The sequence below is a fragment of the Hyperolius riggenbachi genome, chromosome 12 (assembly GCF_040937935.1).
Source record: "Hyperolius riggenbachi isolate aHypRig1 chromosome 12, aHypRig1.pri, whole genome shotgun sequence".
Classification (NCBI taxonomy): domain Eukaryota; kingdom Metazoa; phylum Chordata; class Amphibia; order Anura; family Hyperoliidae; genus Hyperolius; species Hyperolius riggenbachi.
In genome coordinates, this window is record NC_090657.1 from 66990699 (window position 1) to 67007781 (window position 17083).

The following is a 17083-nucleotide window of genomic DNA, read 5'->3' on the forward strand; positions in this document are numbered from 1 at the left end:
TTTCTTATGGTGGAGTCATGAACACTGACCTTAATTGAGGCAAGTGAGGCCTGCAGTTCTTTAGATGTTGTCCTGGGGTCTTTTGCGGCCTCTCGGATGAGTTTTCTCTGCGCTCTTGGGGTAATTTTGGTCGGCCGGCCACTCCTGGGAAGGTTCATCACTGTTCCATGTGTTTGCCATTTGTGGATAATGGCTCTCACTGTGGTTCGCTGGAGTCCCAAAGCTTTAGAAATGGCTTTATAACCTTTACCAGACTGATAGATTTCAATGACAGTACTTTTGTTCTCATTTGTTCCTGAATTTCTTTGGATCTTGGCATGATGTTTAGCTTTTGAGGTGCTTTTGGTCTACTTCTCTGTGTCAGATAGCTCCTATTTAAGTGATTTCTTGATTGAAACAGGTGTGGCAGTAATCAGGCCTGGGGGTGACTACAGAAATTGAACTCAGGTGTAATAAACCACCTTTAAGTTATTTTTTAACAAGGGGGGGCAATCACTTTTTCACACAGGGCCATGTAGATTTGGAGGGTTTTTTTTCTCACTAAATAATAAAAACCATCATTTAAAACTGCATTTTGTGTTCAATTATGTTATCTTTGACTAATAGCTAATGGTTTTTGATGAGCAGAAACATTTAAGTGTGACAAACATGCAAAAGAATAAGAAATCAGGAAGGGGGCAAATAGTTTTTCACACCACTGTATATCTTCTTACAAAGTTCTTTATATAAAAAGCACATACCCATTAGTAGCGTGAATGAGGTTGTGGGGCATAGTGGTGGCTGACGCAATTCATTGTGATACGCAGTGAAAAAGTTATTGGCGAATGAATGGGAGGTGAACGTTGCTCGGATGCATAAGGTGAAACAACATTGAAGACCGAAGTGGTTAAATAAAACAATGCAGGTTTGTTTTGTTTTTTGTCACTTAAAGACTGCTGTATTTCCCTCAGTTAATATTCATAATTTTGCTACTTCTTCTTCTCAGACAACATCTTCCACCAGATCCTGTACTCCAGTGGCCCCTACCTGAAGGAGGCCAGAGAGATCTTGGAAAAAGTACAGCGCAGAAACCTGTATAAATACATTGGACAGATACAGGACACATTTGATGATAAAGTTAAGCTGGTATGCCATTACATAACCACCTTACAAGATAGAAATGAGTACTACAACTCTATAAAGACAGTTAGTTTATGGGTGTTCTACAGGTAATAGTGATGTTTAATAGTGATATTATATTGTGTTTTCCAGGAGAGGAAAAAACAGATACGAAAGGAATTAGCTGAAGTGCTCAGTGAAGATGATTTTATAGTGGATGTAAGTCCTCCTTTATTATTATGCAAACTTTGCTAGTTGGGTTAAACAATGAGTTGCACCTAATTCTGGCTTCATTGTCAATTTAATGCAAACTGCATGCAAGCTGGAATTATTTGCATTTCATAAACCACCTCTAAGTATTATACTCTTAAAAACTGGGCTTTTGTTTTTCACATTTTCAAAGTGTTGTCTTTTTTGTTGTTGATTGAACGTGTGGTCTTCTTTCACTTCAAACTGCTTTCTGTATCCCCATCAAAGAAATACATATGTCTTTAGCATCTCAAAGATATATGTACAGTATTGAAACTCCCTGTGGGCACTTACAGTATTTGTAGTTTAGGAAATCAGATTGGACTGAGAAGGTTAGGGTTAGGAAGAAGTGTAATGGCCTGAGCACACTAGTGTGATTCTGTCTGTTTTTTTCAATCATTAAAGAATACCCAAGGTGACATGATGAGATAGACATGTGTATGTACAGTGCCTAGCACACAAATAACTATGCTGTTCCTTTGTTTCTTTCTCTGCCTGAAAGAGTTAAACATCAGGTATGTAAGTGGAAGTTCCTGGGTCAGAGTCAGGACTGGGTCAGACTACAGTGTGACCCTCACTGATAAGAAATTACAACTATAAAACACTTTCCTAGCAGAATATGGCTTCTGAGAGCAGGAAAGAGATAAAAATGGTCAATAATTCATAGATTTTAGCTCTGGCATACTTCAATGAATGTGTCATTCAGCAAAACAATAAAATAGTAAAAACTTAAAAAGTCGATTTAAATATAAAATAAAACTGTGGAATATTTTAAAAATTCATTTTAGGAGAAGGAGGATAGATACAATTGTTTATTTCATTTGTTTATTTTCATCTCAGGTGTCCTTTAACATTGATGTAGCAAGAAGTTTTGAATCAGGATGATACCATTTTTATTGGCTAACTTAAAAATATACAGTATAAGAGTAAGCTTTTGAGCCTTCATCAGACTGAATCCTGTATGCTTAAAGTGTAACTGTCTGGCATAAAATCAAAAATCATTTTTTTTATCTGGTAAACAAGTAATAAGGATGCTAACCAGGCAATCCAAAAGTTAAAATCACTATTACTTTTCTAGTTGATAAATGATAATTTTCCAGTTTACCTGACTCTTATTTGGTACACACAACATTTGGTACACTTAAAAGGAAGTTGCAGGGCATGCTGGGTTGCCCTTTTTTTGCTTCTCTATTTCCCCTCAGACTTAACTAATGCAGCCCGATTGGCTGAAGACTCTTTCCCTCCTGTTTTCCCCTCCCCCACCTCTGTTCCTCTCTGATTAGCCAATATTTCTAATGCTGAGACAATGCACTTTCTATAGTGAAGGACAGGCAAATCAGGCAGAGGAGAGTAGGGCAGGAAATGACATCAGAATTGGCTTCAAAACAATTAATCTTGCCCTTCCTTTATATCAAATGACGTATAAAAACCGCAATTTTCCACAACGTTTTCTGAAAATTTGGGCACCCTGGTACAACAGTATAGAAACTGCAGGTTCTATTCCTGAGTGATAACATCTCTAATAACTAGCTTTGTAAACTATGACGTTTTTGTTTTTTTTCGTAGTGTACCTCCTACTATCCATGGGGCCTGGAGATGGGCCCGGAGCCGTCCTCTTTTCCTCTTCTTCATGTTCTTCTTCCTTCTTTCTTCTCTCTCCTATACTTTTTCTTTCTTTTTTTCTCACTATGCTCTCCTCTTTGCCTCTTCCAGCCAAATTTGGCTACCACCTTTCGGCAGCACAGGTTCCCCACTGGTCGACTGATACTTAGAACAACAATATGTTTTGGTATCCGTTCTATTTCTAACCAGTTGTAGTCAAGGTTAATGTTCATTGGCTATGTTATCAATGTACCTCACTGCTAAGGATACTTTGTTTGTATTACCTGCTGCATGTGGGAGAAATGTGTTGTCTGCCTTGTACACGGTTTATCTTTATGCAAATAAAAATTGATTTGTTAAAAAAAAAAAAGAATTGGCTTCAAAATAGCCACACTTAAAATGGGGAATGCTAATCAAAATGTGGACAGTGCAATAAATATGTTATGTAAGTAGAGCAAGTATTTATCTACTTATATATGTGTTTTTTTCTGAGATGGTATGGCTGTTAGCTCCTCTTTAACCATTTCAGCCCGTGGGTATTCTTCATCTTATGGACAAGAGGAATTTTCACATTTCAGCTCTCCTCCCTATATCCCAATAACTTTATCACTACTTATCACAACAAAATGATCTATACCTTGTTTTTTCTGCCACCTAGTACGCTTTCTTTGGGTGGTACATTATGCTAAGAATTATTTTATTCTAAATGCATTATAATGGGAATAATAAGGAAAAGAATGGAAAAATTCCTCAGTTTTCAGCCATTATAGTTTTAAAATAATACATGCTACCGTAATTAAAATCCACACATTTTATTTGGCCATTTGTCCCGGTTATTGCAACGTTAAAATTATATCCCTAGTATAATGTATGGTGACAAAATTTTATTCATCACTAATTTTTATCTCATAATTTAATAATATACCCTCTTGACATACGTATTAAAAAAATGTATTCCCCAAAGTCAGTAGGTGTAATTTTACTATTTGTCCCCACTGAGTGCTTCCTATTCACGTACACAATAGGAAGTAATGTGTTGCTACATTGTAATTAGGGAAGTGACGCAGACATCAATGGATGCCTGTGAACACGGTAGGCGTTAGCCTAGAGGGGAGATTAATGAATGGGAATTTATTCGTAAATCTAACAATCAGCGGTGGTAAGTAGAGATGGCCTGAACGATACGCCAGCGAACGGTTCCCGTCGAACTTCGATGGTTCGCGATCGCGGCGAACCCTGAACTTTTCCGGAAGTTCAATTCGCCCCCATAGTGCATCATTAGGGTCAAATTTGACACTCTACATCACAGTCAGCAGGCACATTGTAGCCAATCAGGCTACACACCCTCCTGGAGCCCCTCCCCCCCTTATAAAAGGCAGGCAGCGTCAGCCTTTTTACTCACTCGTGTGCCTGCAGTAATTAGAGAAGGGAAAGCTGCTGCAGACTCACATAGGGAAAGCTTAGTTAGGCTCTTGTAGGCTTGGTAGCTTGCTCCTTGCTGATTCTTATTGCTAAAAAAGCACCCCTCAACAGCTCTTTTGAGAGCTAATCTTGTTCTTGTGATCTATTTTTTTTTTGTGTGTGTGGCCCACTTGCATATACAGCCCTGTCAGTCAGTCGCAGCTGGCCTTTGGCCCCTTGGTGGTAATTCCTACTTTGCCACTGCCAGGCCCAGCACATTCAGTGACCACCTGTGTGTGTGACAGGCTACAGCTGCACATTTGTAATAGCAATCCCTGCATACCTGTTCACTGCACCTGTGTGACCGCATGCTGTTTAGTATACCAGTCCGTGCATACCTGTTAACTGCAACAGTGTAACAGCACATTGTTGTACCTGCAGTCACTGCAACTTGTTCACTGCACCTGTGTAACCGTACATTGTATTAGTCAAGTCAGTGCATACCTTTCACTTCATCCCCCCCAATATGGACGAAACAGGCAAAGCCAGAGGCAGGCCACCTGGTAGGTCTGTTCGAGGTCGCGCTGTCATGATTTCTTGCGGCCCTCGACCAAAATACAGTGTTCAGAAGAAGGCATCTGCCATCAACCCCCAATATTGTCAGGACGTAGTTGACTATAACACAAAACACCTCATCTTCCTCAGCTTCCGCACGGAAGCGTGACATATCTTCCTTCTCCTGCTCTGATTCTGGCACCCCACTTAACACTCTGTCGGCAGCCACCAAAGTGCCATCATCACAGGGCTCTGCGGTGTGGAAATTTTTTTGTGTGTCTGCCTCAGATGAGAGCAATGCCATCTGTACTCTCTGCCACCGAAAATTGAGCCGTGGAAAGACCAAGACCCGCGTAGGGACAACTACCTTACGAAGGCACATGATGACAAAGCACAAACTGCAATGAGAGGACCACCTGAGAAAAAGCAGCACACAAAAGCAAAGCCACACACTGCAGTGGAAGATACCAGGCCGCAATTATTTCTCAAAAAGGTGATACCTAAATTGTACCGTGATGTTGAAAGGCAAGTGGTGTCATCTCTGGCACACAGCGTTGGGTCAAGTGTCCATCTGACCACGGATGCCTGGTCTGCAAAGCACGGTCAGGCCTGCCCGAAGACTAAGTCAGTCCCCACACACAGCATCTCTGCCTGCACACCGTGTGACTGCCTGCCCCAAGACTAAGTCGGTCCCCACACAGCATCTCTGCCTGGGGGGGGGGGGCACACCCAAGATAATAAGGTTGTAGCTGCATTGTGAACAGACCAAAATCAATCAGCTGGACAGTCACTGTTGTTCTGTCATTCAGCTACCTCAGCCTGGCGACCATATGGGCTTGAAAACCGCTATCGCATGCACTCTGGCCATGGTGCGCACCAGTCCAGCATGGCCATCTATACAAACAGCTGTGTGCGGTGTGTTACACAGTGAGTTTGGTCTGTCAGTGTGAAGCAGTACACTAATTACACTCCCTGATTGATGTATACACATGCAAGATGTTTTAAAGCACTTTAGGCCTCCAATTTAGCATGCAATGTGATTTCTGCTCTTAAAACGCTGCTGTGCGTCAAATCCAGATTTTTCCCGTGGACTTTTGGCATGTATCCCACTCCGCCATGCCCCCTCCAGGTGTTAGACCCCTTGAAACATCTTTTCCATCACTTTTCTGGCCATCATAAATGTTTCTAGTTTTCAAAGTTAGCCTCCCCATTGAAGTCTATTGCGGTTCGCCAAATTTCGCAAGTTCGCAAACCTTTGCAGAAGTTTGCGAACCGAAAATCGGAGGTTCGGGCCATCTCTAGTGGTAAGCGGCGGAAATCAGTGTCGGGAGGTAGTGCAGCGGCTCTATTTAAGAATGAACACTGTTTTTGAACTAAAACAGTGTTCATTCTCGGCGGACACGTACGGATTGGCTCTGGGGACTTTTGTACCCTACAGCTAATCCCCCCCTTTTGCCAGTAACAGCGCGATCAGGGCATCTGCCCGCACAGCCCCCCGCAAACTGCAGGGATGTGACTAGCACGTTCAATTCAATATTCACCTTGGAAATTCAGTCGTGGCTACCTGGATTAGGCAGCACTTGCCGGTGCTCTTTTCCTGCAGGTCCACCACTCCTGCTGTCTGTACACTGCAACACGGTAGAAAAAAGGCACTTCACAGGCTTCAAACTTTCGTTTGTGGTTTAATTGAGCATGGACACATACACTTGAGGAAGGGTCAGGTGACCCGTAACATGTATGTGTCCATGCTCAATTAAACCACAAACGAAAGTTTGAAGCCTGTGGAGTGCCTTTTTTCTACCATGTTGATGTGACTAGCACGTCTCTGCGGCTGTAGCAGTTGCCGCTGTGGACATGAGGCTCATGTCCCAGTGGCAGAAATGGTTACAGGACAGCTATATACATGCAACATCAAAGGAGTGTTTCTGAAAAGTGGACAAAAGTGTGTTATTGTGCTCAGGCCCTTAGATTTTCTGCAAAGATAAATTAGTGTTAGTGAAGATTTAAAAGGACTTAACTTCCAATCAATTTTCAGCTAGTGAGTAAAATGTTTGCTGGTTCAGGCTGCTATGTATAAATATATATCGAGCTTTAATGAAACTCTGACTTAAAGGATACATGTAAAGAAAGGGATATGGAGGCTGCCATATTTATTTTCATGTAAACAATACGCTGTGGGCTCTTTCTGGATGAATCTAGGACAGCCACTGATGTTTCTTCATTAGTGACAGATTTCATGCGTCCACATTTTGGCAAATCCAACACTGAACCAGTTTCATGAAACTTAGCAAGCAGTGTGCTAACTGTAGCATGGGAGATGGGTGGTCTCATAGGGTGTCTTGCATTGAAATCTGCTGCAATGACCCAGTTACTGTGTTCACCAGACATCAACACAATTTCTATCCGCTCCTCACGTGCTAACATCGGCGACATGTCATTCAATGGCTGTAAACAAAGAGAAACTTGTAAATAACTCATGACAGACTAAAGTTACATTAAAACCAAGCACGCCAAAAAACAAAAGTTGTATTTAAAATGGCCAACTTCAAAATGGCCACCATGCTCACCACCCATCTTCAAAAGTTTTCCCCCTCACATATACTAATGTGCCACAAACAGGAAGTTAATATCACCAACCATTCCCATTTTATTAAGGAGTATCCATATAAATGGCCCACCCTGTATAGTAGCCTGAACCAGCAAACATTTTACTCACTGGCTGAAAACTGATTAGAAGTAGCAATGGATGTTGCAGATTGCACTATTCAATATTCAGATTTTAGAAGAAATATGATGAAAGCTTGATTGAACCTCTGCTCCTACTAATGATGTAGGGAATTAGACATTTTTGAAGATGTTATTGCTTTCTGTCTCCTTGTACAGGACAGACTCTCAAAGCTCTTCAATCACCTACTGCTATTGGAGTAAAAAGCCTCCGTTATTTCTGTTTGTTTGGAAACAAGGTGAGGGTAGAGTTATTCTCCTCAAACCGAGGGGAAAGGTTGCCTTAGCTAGTTATCTCTGACAAAGATACACCTGTGGTCTGATTAAATATTTTGTAATTCAGTTATTATATCCTTGTGACAGCTGGCATAAAGTCAGAGAGTGAGATAAAACCTTCCCAAAACTCACACTGCAAACATAAAAAATACCAACGATATACTGGGTCTTTCTCACATTATTCGACACTTGGAGAGTGGGGCGTATTCGACACTTGGAGAGTATCTGTGTGGACAGAGTTTCTTTTTAAATTGTTTCTTACCCTTCTAAATATTTATTTAATACTAGAGTATTCCCAAATAATACTAGTATTGTTATGTCTGCTTTCTTACTGTTGCTGATAACAGGTAGTCAAAATGAGCTATGGAATGAAAGAGAAGAATCCTATTGACCATGTTTGGTTTTACTCCAAGATCAATACAGACAAAGACATAAAAATTCCAAGACACGAGGTAAGATTCATATTTTATCAACTTTTTGCCTCCTGTAAAATGCAGAGTGCACCCGTCAAACTCTTGCAAAACATGCTGTGTTTCCAATTAATGAACCCCAGCACCACCTCTATGCATGGAAACATGCTCTGCTTCATTAAATAAACCAAACTGTCTGGGTTACTAGTATGGAGTGCCTTGTCCTTCCAGTGAGAGTCAGTTTTCAGTGTGATTTCATATGTGAGGCCTGGATCCCCCATCCCCCCCCCCCCATGATTTAATAGCTTGAGAACCACCTTTGGTAGCAATATCCTGAAGTCATCATTTCCTGTATGACCTTATACGGCCCTTGCATTGTTGTGACGAAATGATGGTCTGCTGTTGTTTGCTCCATTGCTTCAGTTCGTTTAGGTTTGCAAGCATTTTGTTTATGCACAGCTGTGTTTAAAGGGAACCCGAGGTGGGGTTGTAAATAAAAATAAAGAACAATGCTTTTGCCCAGCCCCCCAGGATCAGGTAGCCCCCGACGCTCTCTGACGCTCCTGTGGCAAGCAAAATGCCTTACTTTCACGTTGTGTAATCCCTGGGGTCACAACACTGGAAGAAGCTGCTCTGTGTCTCTCACACAGGACCAGATTTATCAAAGCATTACCGACAGATGTTTCTTCTTAAACAGTTCTAACCAGCAGGAGGGTTCTGCATGATAACAAGAAGATTCTTAAATCCTACTTAATAGTAACAGTTTAGTGTGAATTTCTAGAACTGCACTACAGATAAGAAAAGTGCAAATCCATCCCTAAACTGTCACAGATTAAGAAGTGCTTAACAGCAGTTCTACAGATAGTGCAGCAGTGCAGGCTAGGAATATTTTGAGAAGGGCTCCTCCCCCTACTGCCAAGTGTCCTGCGTAGCTGTTCTGTGCTTCATACTTCCAGTGCTGGGTACTGATGCAATATAAGATATGTATTAGTACCTCAGCAAAAGCAATTCCCCTTACACAATGCACTGTCCGAGAGACCTTCCTAACTTCTCCTATTTTACAACAGTTTCACAAGGAAACTTTGGTGAGTTTTTTAAATGTCTGAGACAATTCTGTACAGATTTCTAAAAACCTACCAATATTTTGTCTGGAACACTCATGATAAATGTCCCCCACAGAGCAGTGTGCAGGGAGGCAGGAGGGCGGCAGGGGGAGCGACCAGAGAGAGAGAGAGAGAGAGATGCCCAATGCCAGCTGGAGAAGGCCTGCAAAGGCACCCCTAGTGGACGTTAAAGAACCTCTCTCCTCCCTTACCCTCCGGCATATCGACAATTGTTTGTCGCTAATTTCGGAGGGGGGGTGATAGCACAGCGGTGGCGGTGCACAGAGTGGCGCAGGGGGGACTCAGAGGCATGTCATGCAGCAGAGAACATGCCTCTGTGTCCTATCTGCCCCCCCCCCCCCCCGCTGCACTTCCTCGGGTACACTTTAACTAATTGACCACTGAGGGGTTTTTCCCCTTAAGGACTAGATTAATTTTCCCCTTTCAGTGCTCCTCCCTTTCATTCGCCAATAACTTAATCACTATTTATCACTACAAAATGATCTATATCAGGGTTTTTTCTGCAACCAATTGGGCTTTCTTTGGCTGGTACATTATGCTAAGAATTATTTGATTCTAAATGCATTTTAATGGGAATAATAAGAAAAAAAATGGAAGAAATCATTATTTCTTAGTTTTCGACCCTTATAGATTTAAAATAAAATGTTCTGCTGTGGATAAAACCCACACATTTTATTTGCCCATTTGTCCCAGTTATTGCAATGTTGAATATATTTCCTTAGTACAATATGTGGCGCCAATATTTTACTTGGAATTAAAGGTGTATTCTTTCTGTCTTGTGTCCATCACTGATTACAAGCCCATATATCTAAAACTAACAGTAATATACCCTCAAGACATACATATTAAAAAAGTTTATTCCCTAAGGTAACTATTTATGTATTTTTTAAATGTAATTTTTTTTAATATGCAAATGTTTTATTTATGTAAGAGAGTTGGGGAGGTAAGGGGTTAATTTTAATAGTATATGTATGTGTAAGGCTTGACAAGTTATGTCCACAATCAGTCTCAATGCCTCAATCTATTGCCATGACTCTGAGCCCAGCCCACGGTCTTCACCTATAGACAAGCCCCTAGCAAGCAAGAGTATCCAGGTAACAAGGAAAGGTTGGTCCAGGCAGGAAACAAGAGTGATCAGTAACAAGCCAAGGGTCAAACAGCAATTTAGCAATCAGGATCCAGAGTGCACACCCAGCAACTAGCCACAGCTATGCTTATCACGGGCAATGACTGGGTACACTCAGCAGGTTTAAAGATAATCTGTACTCTAATATTCTTACACTAAAAAGCATACCATTCTATTCCTTATTTTCTCCTGTGCCCCTCTGTGCTGTTTCTGCCACTCTCTGCTGCAATCCTGGCTTGTAATTAACAGTTTTAGGCAGTGTTTACAAACAAACTAACCAGATTGTGATAGGCTCACATAAACAGAGTGTGTGAGTCATACAGAGCCTGCAGGGGGCCTGGAGGGGGTGTGTATAGCTTATACCAATCCCAAGCAGCCCTGCACATTCCACACATTCAAGCCTTAGCCCGACAGACAGGACAGAGGAAAGGAGATAAGATTTATTATAGAGACAGTGCAATTAGGAAAGGCTGCAGTAAGCCAGAGCACATTAGAACAGGCATAGGAACTTATAGGATAGAAGAACTAAGGCTGAAAAATTTGTTACAGAGTCTCTTTAAATACAACTTTCATCCAATCAGTGATTGGTCACACTCCGCACATTCAATCACACAGCGGTACACCTACCTAGGTGTCAGCTGTAGCGTCAGCTGACACCGCGCTGTCAGCTGACCGCAGTTTATTGTTTACATCTTACATCAGAGGGCATACTGGGAACGCGCCCTCCGCCTACCAGAATTTCCGGTCTGTGTTCCAACAGCTGTGTCATCAGCGGGGAACAAGCGCCGAGACCTGGAAGTGGCAGCCTCATCCTGGGTCTCGGCGTTACCATCAGTAACAACATGTAAGTTTCTTATAGTATGTGTTTTAGTTTAAAAAAAAAATGTATGTAGGTATAATTTTACTATTTGGCCATAAGATGTCCCCACACTGATTCTTCCTGTCTGTACGATTTGTACGCTAACAGGAAGTTACATGTGTATGTGTTCATTTTTTTTACAATGACTGCAGGCACCTCATTGATGCCGGCAATCATTGACACAGGAACATACATTAATGAATGGGACCTGCATTTCCATTCATTGATCTGCCTACTAATGGGTGGCAGCAAATACGCACATGGGAAAATGCACATCAGCGAGCTGGAGCGCATAGTGGCGGGAAATGAATATTTACATCCCTGGAACTTCTTTTTAGTCATTCTGTCGTAGATTTTCTGGGGTGCTAGGGATCATTGTCCTATTGCACTACTCAGTTTTGGCCTTGCTTTAGGCCCCTTTTACACTTGCAGGCTATACCTGCATTGGGTTACCCTATTTTGCTGCAAGGGGCCACAAAAGCAATGGAAGTCTATGGAGACTTTAACACTTATTGCGGTCCCTTGCGGTGCACCAGAAGTATCTAATCCAATGCAAGAGCAACAGCGCATTACCACAAGCACCACGCTTAACACATGGTACTTGGAGAAATGTAAGTCTATGGGCGACGCACGTGGTGTAAACGACAGAGCGCGGGGCATTGCTGTGCACATGTGCAGACCAACGAGAATCCCAGTGATGTACTCCTGCCCAGCAGGGAGTCAGTCATTGAGCGAGGGGTGGCGCTATGCATATGACCCTGTCGGTGCACTCTGCCGTAGGGTCATATGAGTGAGGATTTTTGCATTGCGATGCGGCAGGAGCATCGCATTTCCACCACAATGCAAAAGTCATATGGACCACATTTGACTTTACAATACTATGACAGTTGCTATAAGGTGTCTATGCTGATATACTATGTTTGGTTTCCACCAAAGTGGTGATGTGAATCATGGCTAAACATATTCACTTGCTATTTCACATACTATTTCTGCATTTTGACTCAGTTTTTGTTAAATCTTGACACTGTGTAATATGTAATTGTTCTTCTCATGTTGTATTTACCTACTTCTAGAGGTATGTACACATGCGCAATTAAGGTGCTCATAGATCAGACGATGTATGGGCAGATCGACCAAGCGACAGATCTCTCTCTGATCGATGAGAGATCTCTTGCCAGCCAATACACCGCAGGCCAACTCCCAATCAATTTCATGCTGAAATTTATCGGGAATCGGCCTTTTGATGCCGCATCCACCTGTCGGGATACAGTGGCTTGCAAAAGTATTCGGCCCCCTTGAAGTTTTCCACATTTTGTCACATTACTGCCACAAACATGAATCAATTTTATTGGAATTCCACGTGAAAGACCAATATAAAGTGGTGCACACGTGAGAAATGGAATGAAAATCATACGATTCCAAACATTTTTTTACAAATCAATAACTGCAAAGTGGGGTGTGCGTAATTATTCAGCCCCCTTTGGTCTGAGTGCAGTCAGTTGCCCATAGACATTGCCGGATGAGTGCTAATGACTAAATAGAGTGCACCTGTGTGTAATCTAATGTCAGTACAAATACAGCTGCTCTGTGACACTGACGGCCTCAGAAGTTGTCCAAGAGAATATTGGGAGCAACAACGCCATGAAGTCCAAAGAACACACCAGACAGGTCAGGGATAAAGTTAATGAGAAATTTAAAGCAGGCTTAGGCTACTAAAAGATTTCCAAAGCCTTGAACATCCCACGGAGCACTGTTCAACCGATCATTCAGAAATGGAAGGAGTATGGCACAACTGTAAACCTACCAAGACAAGGCCGTCCACCTAAACTCACAGGCCGAACAAGGAGAGCGCTGATCAGAAATGCAGTCAAGAGGCCCATGGTGACTCTGGATGAGCTGCAGAAATCTACAGCTCAGGTGGGGGAATCTGTCCATAGGACAACTATTAGTCGTGCACTGCACAAAGTTGGCCTTTATAGAAGAGTGGCAAGAAGAAAGCCATTGTCAACAGAAAAGCATAAGAAGTCCCGTTTGCAGTTTGCCACAAGCCATGTGGGGGACACAGCAAATGTGGAAGAAGGTGCTCTGGTCAGATGAGACCAAAATGGAATTTTTTGGCCAAAATGCAAAACGCTATGTGTGGCGTTAAACTAACACTGCACATCATTCAGAACACACCATCCCCACTGTCAAATATGGTGGTGGCAGCATCATGCTCTGGGGGTGCTTCTCTTCAGCAGGGACAGGGAAGCTGGTCAGTGTTGATGGGAAGATGGATGGAGCCAAATACAGGGCAATCTTGGAAGAAAACCTCTTGGAGTCTGCAAAAGACTTGACACTGGGGTAGAGGTTCACCTTCCAGCAGGACAGTGACCCTAAACATAAAGCCAGGGTAACAATGGAATGGTTTAAAACAAAACATATCCATGTGTTAGAATGGCCCAGTCAAAGTCCAGATCTAAATCCAATCGAGAATCTGTGGCAAGATCTGAAAACTGCTGTTCACGAACGCTGTCCATCTAATCTGACTGAGCTGGAGCTGTTTTGCAAAGAAGAATGGGCAAGGATTTCAGTCTCTAGGTCTGAAAAGCTGGTAGAGACATACCCTAAAAGACTGGCAGCTGTAATTGCAGCAAAAGGTGGTTCTACAAAGTATTGACTCAGAGGGGCTGAATAATTACGCACACCCCACTTTGCAGTTATTGATTTTTAAAAAATGTTTGGAATCACGTATGATTTTCCTTCTACTTCTCACGTGTACACCACTTTATAGTGGTATTTCAGGTGGAATTCCAATAAAATTGATTCATGTTTGTGGCAGTAATGTGACAAAATGTGGAAAACTTCAAGGGGGCCGAATACTTTTGCAAGCCACTGTATTTATGATACGGTCACATAAACTGTAATCGAAAGTATAAAAAATCAAAATCTAAGACTTCCTAAAAAATAAACAGGAGGAGTCTTATTATGTCATATGTCCAACTCAATAGTGAGATGTAACGATTTTCGGCAGATCTCCAAAGTCAGCACACGCCGTGTGCGCTGAGCAGCGGAGAATCTCCACAAATCGTAGAAGCAGAGTACTCAGAAATAGATGTTTTTATGTAGAGGGGAATTGCAACCGGCAGATGGAGCTGTGGAGTGCAGAGGAACAAATCCTCTGCACAGCCACAGATGCCAGAAAAGAATTGTACGTAAAGGCAAAGCAATGCAGGACTGGATAGCCCTAAAAGAGAGAGAGCACAGAGACAGAATGAATGTGTGGCCACCAATCTAGTCGCCACCCAGCGACGGTGAACACACATCAGCAGAAAACAAAGTATGAATGCAATCGCAAGACTGGCGATTGCCAACAGTGACACAAGACCGAGCAGGACAGAGCACGAGAGTAGCAAAGGCACAGCAAACGCAATCAGAAGATAAAGAAAATAACAAACGCTAACTAAACGTGAACACCGCACTCATTCGCAACAGCGAATGCGTTTAAGCACGATCACCGCGCGTTAGGCACCCAGTAATAAGCGTGCCACCCTAACAATACAAACACAAAGTAGAGAACGCGAACGCTTGCTTACGGTTACCTCACCGAGCCTACAGCAAGCGTACGTACAAGACAAGACAGAGGGAAGGCGCGGCCAGCAGCAACCGCAGCTCTGGCCTAAACTCTCAGACAGGATTCAGGAGGAACCACCGCTGCTACCGCTAGTGCGAGTGCGATCCAGACAGATGGAGCAGCCAGTAGCAACCGCAGCTCTGGCCTAACTCCCAGACAGACAGAACGATTTCTAGTCGACCACCGCTGGCGACAAGACAATCGAGACAGAGAGACAGAACTAGGCAATACAGATAATACAATCCTGACTGCACTAGAGGAATGCCTAGTACAGTCCCAAGAATTACTCTAAGATAATCTTTAACAAACAGGCAAGGCTGACACTCCAGGAGTGTTTCTCAGTAACAAATCATGATGATCAGCAAAGGATTGTGGGAGAGAAAGGCTTTTATACTGCAGGCCTTCAAAGAAAGCAGATAAGCAATTTGCATGACAAGTGGATGCAAATCCCTCCACAGCAGCAAGCTGCAAAACTGACAAAAGGTCTCTTTTCCAGAGACCTGCAGAATGCAGACCTGAACAATGGTCAAAAGGCTGCCTGCCTGCGCAGGCAGCTGAGCGGATCGTTACACGAAATTTCTCAATCGATTGGTGCAAGGAGTGAAAAGTCAGGACAATCATTTTACAAAATAATTAATTTATGATATGTACATTGGAACAATTGCACCCGAATTATTAAATCATGCAAAAACCACAAGTACACTTCTCAATATAAGCTGACTATACAATTTCAAAGCAAAATTGACCACAAGATGCTAATCGATAGGACCATAAATCACAACCAATGCAACCACAAGATATTATACATTTCAATTTTGTTGTAATCTCTTGATTATAAAGCCAGATCTATCTTGAAGACAAGGGAAAAATATGGAAATGATCTGAATTGTCTAAAACTCCACTATGCAACCACAAGCATAGCATACATTTTACTTTACTGCAAACTCTTAATCATAGAGCAAAATTTAGTTAAAAAAATAAAGTAGGAATATGACATTGACCTGGTCTATTTAAGAAACAAAGTAAACAGACATTCCCAGTTTGCAATGCCAGGAAGGTCAATGTATAGGGTGACTATACAATATATAGAATTAACAAATATCCAAGCAAATAACTTAATTGATTTTAATATAATTGAAATTCATATTTACCAATCATATGAAACATGGGATCCTGCCGGGCCTATGGTGTCACCCCGATCTCCCGCCCTCTGGAGCTTTCTTAGGTGTGAGAGTCTTGCGAGGGTTCTGTGTTTTGAGAGTGTTTTTCTCTGTCATGGTGTCCCCTAATGTATCCCTCATTTCTATCTAAAACTCAACCCGGGGATTATCCTTTATCCAACTAGAATTGATGGGTGTATTCTTCGGGTTAACTATTAGCAGGTAATTTGAATAATTACTTTTTAACGTGTAATGTCCTCCTCTACCTGTGGATGGCACTAATGCCTTAAATATCGTAATATGAAAATATTAAAAAATAAGAAGTAATCTATGACCTCTATAATTTATTGTTACACATTGAATGTTTATAGTTTTCTAGAGTAGAACAATGCATTATAATACCTTAATACCTTCACTATATAAAACTAGTCAAGACTAACTATTCTCCAAGGCTGTATAAATTTAGCCAGGGTTTTTCCTGTGTCTGGTCAACAGGTTTATCATTCAGTTTTACAAACATAAAAACAAGGAACACCAAGAGCCCCAATAGTGTAATATGTACTGGTAAATGGTTACTAGATAGAGTAAATATTAATACTTGTGAGTATTAATATTTACTTATTACTTATTTACTTATTATTAATATTTACTCTATCTAGTTACCATTACCATTAGGCAACCACTGTAAAGGCAGGTGGGGAGATTTTCCTGACCCCACTCAGGAATAAGAAGTCGCTCTCTGTAGATGAGAAAAAAGGGGGTTCAACCCTCCACCCAGGGTGGACTCAATATTATGCAGGAGAACAGCGGCGCCACAAGGATAAAAGGAAGCTAAATTAGCTTAAAAAACAAATTCTTGGTAAATAGAGGAGGTAGTGGTGGACTT

General features: G+C 41.9%; 1 protein-coding gene across 1 annotated transcript in view; it reads left to right on the forward strand.

Annotated features, from left to right (window-relative positions):
* The window catches only part of LOC137540944 (deoxynucleoside triphosphate triphosphohydrolase SAMHD1-like), a 372279-nt gene that overhangs the window by 332367 nt on the left and 22829 nt on the right, over positions 1 to 17083 (forward strand). Inside the window, exons 15-17 of the mRNA XM_068262118.1 lie at positions 986 to 1125; positions 1252 to 1317; positions 8253 to 8357. Of these exons, the coding sequence (XP_068118219.1) occupies positions 986 to 1125; positions 1252 to 1317; positions 8253 to 8357 (311 nt within the window). The remainder of the gene's footprint in view (positions 1 to 985; positions 1126 to 1251; positions 1318 to 8252; positions 8358 to 17083) is intronic.